The sequence below is a fragment of the Etheostoma spectabile genome, chromosome 15 (genome assembly GCF_008692095.1).
Source record: "Etheostoma spectabile isolate EspeVRDwgs_2016 chromosome 15, UIUC_Espe_1.0, whole genome shotgun sequence".
NCBI lineage: Eukaryota > Metazoa > Chordata > Actinopteri > Perciformes > Percidae > Etheostoma > Etheostoma spectabile.
This window is the reverse complement of record NC_045747.1, coordinates 30,272,335-30,281,003: the sequence shown is the minus strand read 5'-3', so window position 1 is coordinate 30,281,003 and position 8,669 is coordinate 30,272,335. Positions and strand designations below refer to the sequence as shown.

Here is an 8,669-nt window from a genome sequence, read left to right as displayed (position 1 = left end):
AGATAGACAACATGGCGTTTTTTTACTAAGCTTTATTAAGTTAACTGCTACTATTGCTGAAGAGGTCCGTCTTCTCACCTTGGTATTGGTAGAGGAAGTTTCCGGTAGTTCCCCACTCCCATTTTATAATCAAGGGTAGGACCTGCTTAGCAAGCATAGAGACTGGGGGGGAAAACACATTGAAAAGAATTACTCAGGTGTATTAACATCTCACTGAAATTAAACAGGTCTGTTCATACCAGGTCCGTCCTCCAGACTCTGGCTCCAGGTCTGGACCGCCGCCAGCAGCTCCAGACTCCACTGGCCAAGAAGTCTTTGTCTTTCCTCCGAACTCTTGGACTCCAGCCACACGGACTCATTTTGATTTGCTATGTCTAGAACAGATAAGAATCTAATGGACTCTGGGATTTTACAACGACATTTGCTGCATTATTATTTCATCACTGTTACTTTCTCGATATCAGTAACTACAATTGGATTTAATAATGAATTTTTATGGTAAATCATCTGAGGAGGATCATCTTTATTATTACCTCTATCTTCTAGTATTTTCTGCAACTTGTCCAGGTCAGACAGAGCGGTGGGATCCTTAATGGTGCTTCTGGTCAGGGCTACAAGTGTGTTGAGACCATTGTACACACGCAGGTAATGTTCAGCAGCCCCGTCTATCTGCCCAGGCACTAAAATAACACACACACTATATCTCTGCTGCTGCTTCAAAAAAATACATTTAAGTAGGCCTATGTATGACAATGTCAAACTGTGATTACCATTCAGCCAAGGAGGGATGAAGTCTCTGATTGTCTCCTCATGAGCCAACGCACAACCCAGAATACCTGCACGGTGTACACACACACACACACACACACACACACACACACACACACACACACACACAGACACACACACAACCACAACACACACACACACACACACACCACACACACACAAAACACACACACACACACACACACACACACACACCACACACACACACACACACACACACACACACACACAACACACACACACACACACACACACACACACACACACACACACCACACACACACACAAACACCACACACACACACACACACACACACACACACACACACACACACACACACACACACACACACACACACACACACACACACACACACAAACTTCGGGACCCTCTCGTATCCCTGGGTCAAGTTTACCCGTGACCTATTTTTATTGTTTTTAAAACAATTCTGAAATTAAATTTATTCATAACATTGACAAACATTGTCTTTATCTCAATTTTAAACAATTGAGATAACATATAGTATATGTTTAGGGAATGTAATCATTCTTATCTTGAAAAAAACATGGTCAACAATGGTCATATCCAGAATTGTTTTCTCAATTGAGTGAGGAATACATATTTATCACAGAAAAAAAAAAAAAAAGGTAAGGCCGTTGATTCTCAAGTAAAAAAAAAATGTACGCTGAAATAGGTCAATTTAACCCAAATACCATACAAAAAAAAAAAACACGATTGTTCACAACCCAGTCTCATGCCAGTTTGTGAAATGGTGACGTTATTTTGATTTATTGATTCGTGTACAGGTCACGATTTTCAAAATGTGACCATTTCACGAACTGCCATGACACTGGGCTGCTCTGGGGGACGCGACAACGGGGAAATGAAACGCCACACGCGGGACGGTGACAACGACTCGAGCCGGGACACCATCCGCGGTCTCTGGGGGACGCGACAACGGGGAAATGAAACGCCACAACAAAAAGGGACGGACCACCATTCGCGGGGACAGGGACACAATCTGCGGTCTCTGTGGCACGCAACAACAGGGAAATGAACCGTCACACGCAGGACACGCTGACAACAACGGGACGGTTGTGGTTAGGAAGACAAAGGAACTGCAACGCTGCAACTGCAATCCCCCACTCCGGAGACAATTACAGTTCCTCATCCTTTCAGACTGGAGGTACTTGATGACCCAATGTGTCAAGAAATATCATGGTCTTTAGGGTTTATCACCATGGATTGGTTTACTGTAAGTCCATACTGCTCTGTGAACACACACCTTGTAGTTTGACCATGTCCATCTCCGTCTTCTCCTCTAGCAGCTCTCCATTCTGAAATCTGCTGCCCAGGAGGGACGTTGGGATGAAAAGTCCCAACTCTGTGAATCCAGCCTCGTGCGGGCTCACCTCGAACCACTTCCCTGAAAGAGAGAGTAAGTCTGGTCACACCTGCAATGAGTCATTGCAGTGTGGATGGTGCAATAAGGCAGGGCTAATTGGTTCTTTAGGGGAATGATTGTAAAGATATACAAAGAACCTGTTTACTCATTTCCTCTCCAACTGAGACGTTCTGGGACCGATGGGTGAGATTGCTGGGGTCAGATACACTGGTAAGAGCAACTGGCGTCCATGTATCCAGCTCATTTTAATAACTCACGTTACTGTATTTTCTGAGCAGTTAACTTCCTTTAATATTTTATGTGACGTTTTCTTTGGCGGGTTGCAAATGTTCCACCAAAACAAGTTCCTTTTCAAGACTTTTTTTTGCAGAGCCACCGTCGCAGTGTCCGGAGCTTAGCGCCACCCAACACCATTGTGATTTTTGACAAATTACCCCGTTTCCCTATATCAATGTTCTTTTTAATTCCCCAAAACAACATGATTGATTCCACACAACGCTCTTTCGTAAGTCCAAATCTCTATTTTCATTAATTTTGGGTTGTCTTATTCAATTTTATAGCATTTGAAAAAAAAAAAAAAAAATTGAAGTGGTTTTTAAATAGTATTGAGTAAAAGTTGACAAATTCCAGTTTGTGATTATCCATCAACATCCATTCCTTTAATTTTGGTCGAAATAATCCCTAATTTCTGCTTTTATAACTCAAACATTCGGTATAATTTCCTAACATTGAGGTTTATGGACCACAAATTACAAAAAATTACTGTAAAACTAAAGTTAATAAATTAGTGTTACGTAGTGTTGAACATTGAAAAAAGTATCAAAAGTGTAAAAAAAAAAAAAAAAAAGACAAAAACATAAAAAGTATTAAAAAAAAACAAAAGAAAACATCAAAAGTGTAAAAAAAAAAGGGACAAAAACTTAAGAAAAAGTGTCTTAAAAAGCATTAACAAAAGTGTTGATTTAAAATTTTGAGGGTTAATAATTGCCAACAACCCAGAGCGTGGTGGTATTTGTGGTGTAACCAGACCTTCCTCCACAGGGCTGTGGAGGTAGGTCTGGCTATGTAAGTCTACTAAGGTGTTACTGTGACACGTGTACTGTTTGTGTACCTTGTATGGGCCCGTTGGAGTAGCTGTACTTCTCTATGGCGCTGTAGATGGGGTAAGGGTTGGTGGCATTCCTGCTGGCTTCATCTGAAAGACGCCGGATGTCCATCTAATACAAAACCATGTGTTTCGGTGAGGGACAACACAATAATAAATCTTCATAATAGAATGTGCTGCGTTTCAAATGCATCTCATCTGTATGTCTGTGTGTGTGTACCAGTATATGTATTACCTCTGCATATAACAGAAGTGTATTTTCTTGTATCTTTTATACATATTTAATCTATTCCTTATTCTGAATTTCTCCAATATGGGATGAATAAAGTCTATTTTATGGGGGAAGACAGAGAAAAGGAGCGCTTGTTTTTTGGTGGTGGTTGAAAAAAAGTCTAACAAGGTGCTCTTTGGTGCAAGGGAAATCCAATAGTACCAGAACAGCATAAAAAACCAAGGCACTCTTGTTGAATAGAATATTAAAACCTTTATTTATTTGGCATATGAATAAAATATAACACGGCACAAAATATACGGCACACAGACCTTTAGGGTCTGGAGAAGGCCTGTGTGCTGCAAGAGTGCCTTGGTTTTCATGCTGTTCTGGTACTAAAGTCTACCATATCTCTTAAATGGGATATAAAAGTAAATGTGTGTGTGTGCCCAGGTACCTGTTTCATGATCCCAGCAGAGGTTAAAACCCCCCAGACATCGCTGAGAGAGAAGTGCTCCTCCTTTGCCCTCTCACCCAACCAGGCCAACGCGTCCTCCAGCCGAACCCCAGGGCCGGACAGCCTGGACACTGCTGCGTCCAGGTTGGCGCTCCACTGTGGGTCGCCGTAGATGGAGGACATGGACCTATCGCAGGGGACACATGGGTACACACAGGTCGAAAGGAACTGTCATGGAGAAAAACTGATCAAAGTTGTCCAATTGAAATTTTAAGACGCGATGCTTGTATTACAACTCTAACTCATGCATTGAGTAGTCTATATCGATGACGTTTCACTTTCGGGATTGCTCTGGTGCCGCAGGATGTCCCGCATTTCTGCCGGATGTCCTTCATTTCCAAAGAAATGCCAATACACCAGAGGAAATTTTCCCCCCAACTTGAAATGCTATGTGGACTTGCCATACCCTCCATAGGGAGGAAGCTATGGCAATGCCAGACTATGCATTGAGTGACGTGTATGAAAACAGCTCACGTCAAAAGTTGGAGGTAGCTGCCATACAGGAAGTAGCCTTTGAACGGCACAGTGAATTCATATTTTGTTGTTTTCTTAGTCTCTAGCTAAGTGTTAACTTATGGAGGACTTGAAGGGCAATTACTAAAATTAGTCTCTCTGACCTGCATCTCTGTAATTCATGGTAAGATTGACCTGATTTCTCCTCTTATTTCTTTTCAGTGGCTGGAGCTGACAGAGAATGTAGCCACCACACACACACACACACACACACCACACACACACACACACACACACACACACACACACACACACACACACACACACACACACACACCACACACACACACAAACACACACACACACACACACACACACACACACACAACACACACACACACACACACACACACAAACACACACACACACACACACACACACACACACACACACACACACACACACACACACACACACACACACACACACACACACACACACACACACACACACACACACACACACACACACACACACACACACACACACACACACACACACACAAACAAACACACAAACACACACACACACACACACACACACACACACACACACACACACACACACACACTTTTGTTCTGCCCTGTGTTCTGGCCTCTTCACTTGTTCCAGCTCTCATTCACACACAAACTTTGTGTATTTGTGTGTAAGTGGGATTGTTACCATGTCGATCCAGAAACCGATCCCAGGTAGAGCAGACTGTCCAACAGGTGTTCCTTTTCCATCTGATAGAGGGAACCGACCAGACCCACGGCTGCCCTCTGACCCCCGCCTGATGCCAACAGAGCGATGTGGGGAACCGAATCCTTGTGGAAACAAGATGGAGACAGGGTTACTTTGCCGACGTAAAAGGAGAATGTCTTTGTGGCTAAGCCGATTTCAAGAAGGTGGTTAGGAAGAAGGAATGTAGGTTTTGGAATCAAGTATCAGATGTTCATTTGGGAGGTCAGCAGAGCTCAGTCTGACAATGGTCCCGTGGCACAAAGCATGTATGCCGTCACAGAAATACAAAATTATAACAGACATACAAAAGCAGATATTTCACATCAGAGATTATTCAATATTGTTGTTACAAAGTTGTCTAATAAAGAAGGCCAAGTAAGATGTAAGATGATTAACCCATGTGTTGTCTTTCAGTCAAAATTGAAAATTAATACTTTTGTTGAGGCTTTTCTTGATCAATGTTTTTAACTTTTTCCTTACATTTTTGTCCCTTTTTCACTTTTGATTTTTTTTTTTTCCAATGTTTTGGACGTGGGGAGGTGGGGAAGATGAAGTTGCTAAACCAGTGGTGTCTATGGTTGCTATGGCACTGCCAACGAGTTTCTAAAAAAAGGAAGAAGTTCCACTCTATCGTTATTTCCAGCTTCTGAACTGGTTGCATTTGAATAGGGAGGCTGAGAAAACACCCACACCGACGTTGGATTTGTTTTTAAACTCGCTTTTTTGTTCTAAAATGGCATGAAAATGTCATTTTATGAGGGGTTTTTAACTTTAATATGAGTTCCCACAGCCTGCCTATGGTCCCCCAGTGGCTAGAAATGGTGTTTGATAGGTGTAAACCAAGTCCTGCTCTGCCGTTGAGAAAATACAAGCTCAGATGGGCCAATCTGGAATCTTGCCCCCTATGAGGTCATACGGGGAAATGTTACCTCCCCTTTCTCTTCTTTGCCTGTCCAGAGAATTTGGCCCAACCATAAGAGAGAGACATCATGGCTTTAAAACAAGCAAATTGGCAGTTGGTCATGCCCCCCCCCCCCCCTTCCCATCCTCAAAAGCTACAGACTCAGAAACAGAACATAAAAAGGAAAGCTCATTGTGGCTGAAGGCTGAATTTTGGGAAAGAGACTTCAAATGCAGTATTAGGGGGGACCACTAGGGTCTATATAAAAGAGACTTCAGATACAGTATTAGGGGACCACTAAGGTCTATATAAAAGAGACTTCAGATACAGTATTAGGGGACCACTAAGGTCTATAAAAGAGACTTAGATACAGTATTAGGGGACCACTAAGGTCTATATAAAAGAGACTTCAGACAGTATTAGGGAACACTAAGGCCTATTAAAAGAGACTTGATACAGTATTAGGGGACACTAAGGTCTATATAAAAGAGACTTCAGATACAGTATTAGGGGACCACTAAGGTATATAAAAGAGACTTCAGATACAGTATTAGGGGACCACTAAGGTCTATATAAAAGAGACTTCAGATACAGTATTAGGGGACCACTAAGGTCTATATAAAAGAGACTTCAGATACAGTATTATGGGACCACTAAGGTCTATATAAAAGCATCCGAAGAGCACCATGTCATGGGACCTTTAAATAACATTTCTCCTATATAATATGTCTTTCAGATAATATCTAAAAGTATCTGTAACAACAAGTTTCAGCAGTACACAGAATATCACCTATTCATAAATCCAAGTCTCATGATTGAGATTACAGTTGCTGGCTAAGGGGTTATTTCCTGTCTCGCTGGCTCAGAGCGAACTTGGTAGTTGGCCGTCAGCTTTAGTCTTTTTCAGTGTGTTCGAGGGCAAATTCTTGGCCAAGACAATTGCGATGTCTGGCGATACATTACTTAACAAAAATAAGTTTTTTCTTTGATGAAAAAAGAGACAATAGAAACAGAAAGACAAAAAAGAAATTGTCTTTCCTGAAGTGTGAGAGGTTTTTGTTCTTACTGTAGTACAGTTGATTCCCAGGCCGCTGAGGGACTCCAGAACTACCAGTTTCCTCTTGTGAACGTAGTCCTGTTCCCCAGCACACAGAGACCGGGACTGACGGACGGCTTTCTGGACATCAAAGACAGCTAGCTCAATTAGACTGAGTAGGTAATAATACTAGGAAATAATACTACACATTATTCACAAGGCCCCTTTAAAACAGTGTATCACATGGGAAAATCAAGATAAAAAAAAAATGAGCAGAACATTAAATGAAATCTGACCACAAAGCAGAGCATTAAATAGAATAACATACCCAACAGCGAAACAAAATACTATATAAAAACACAGAAATATGAAAATATGTATGCATTTCTTGGAAAAAACAGAAAATGTGTCAAAGACCCAACTATTATCCAATAACATGCTTTAATGTAGTCGTGTGCCTCTGAAAAATTAAATCGTATGCTTTATAAAACAATTTTTTTAGTTCAAACTAAAGCAGTTTTCCTAGTGAATTAACATGCAAATGCACCTTTTTTAAAAGTGCATTACCAAATGATGAAAAGAAATTTGTAAAGATTTAAATTTGGTAATATGCCCCTGTACCTTTTTTTGCCTTTTTGGACTGAGAAACCTTTTTTTATAGTTCTAAGAAACCCCCTTTTGTTGTTTTAGATGGTTCTAAAAATGCCTGGACAAACAAATCAGGGTAGGGAAACCTGATTTGGAGTAATTTCCTGGTAAAAGGACACGACCGAGACAATTGATTATACCCATCCTGCTATTTCGATGCAACCTAAAACCTTTGCCTTGCATGTCTCACCTCAGGAGCGGTTGTATTCCCCTCCATGTTGTCCACTGCCTTTGCAAACGCTGTTGAAATCACAAGCAAAAGGCAAATCCATGAGCCTGAAAAAGTATATCCAGTCTCCATGTTGTCCACCGCTTTTGCCAGCACTACTGAAATCCACAAGCAAGAGAGAAATCCCTGAGCCTGAAAAGGTATTTCCTGCCCCTGGCATGGTGGCAGCCATCAGGGATTAACAACATCCTGCCTTCTTCTGACTTCACTGCAGTCAGTACATTTTTATGGACAGATGCTGGTTCCCAAATGGCTTCTTCCTTTAACTCGGAGTCATATACAACATCAAAATATACTGTTTATGCCATACTCAATATCTCCAGGTCAATACAGTGTAGAGATTAGCTTCGGTTGTTAAGAAGAAGAAACAGAAAAGTGTATGTTACTTACATGGAATTTGCCTTGGTGAATGGTGCATATATAGATATATATCTATATATATATAGATATATATCTATATATATATTAAGTCCTCAATGGTCACAGAGAAGGTCTCATGGAGCAACCGAGAGAGGACACCAGAGGCAGCCATGTTGGCACAGGTGCCTTAGACAAGCTCGACTAATGAGGGGGTTGGGTCTGGAGGGGGGT

General features: G+C 41.5%; 1 protein-coding gene across 5 annotated transcripts in view; it reads right to left on the bottom strand.

Moving 5' to 3' along the window:
- LOC116703408 (cytosolic phospholipase A2 gamma) overlaps positions 1-8,245 on the bottom strand; it is a 13,132-nt gene extending 4,887 nt beyond the window's left edge. Inside the window, exons 1-11 of one of the 5 annotated variants that reach the window (XM_032538122.1) lie at positions 8,163-8,240; positions 8,040-8,078; positions 7,232-7,342; positions 5,205-5,347; positions 3,969-4,155; positions 3,307-3,412; positions 2,076-2,216; positions 771-836; positions 534-680; positions 225-374; positions 79-162 (exon numbers count right to left, since the gene is read on the bottom strand). In XM_032538122.1, coding sequence (XP_032394013.1) covers positions 79-162; positions 225-374; positions 534-680; positions 771-836; positions 2,076-2,216; positions 3,307-3,412; positions 3,969-4,155; positions 5,205-5,347; positions 7,232-7,342; positions 8,040-8,066 — 1,162 coding nt within the window. In that variant the 5' untranslated portion in view covers positions 8,067-8,078; positions 8,163-8,240. Of the gene's footprint in view, positions 1-78; positions 163-224; positions 375-533; positions 681-770; positions 837-2,075; positions 2,217-3,306; positions 3,413-3,968; positions 4,156-5,204; positions 5,348-7,231; positions 7,343-8,039 lie in introns of all 5 variants that reach the window. The other 4 variants (XM_032538118.1, XM_032538120.1, XM_032538119.1 and 1 more) reach the window with 4 other exon arrangements.
- Between the last annotated feature and the right edge of the window lie 424 nt (positions 8,246-8,669).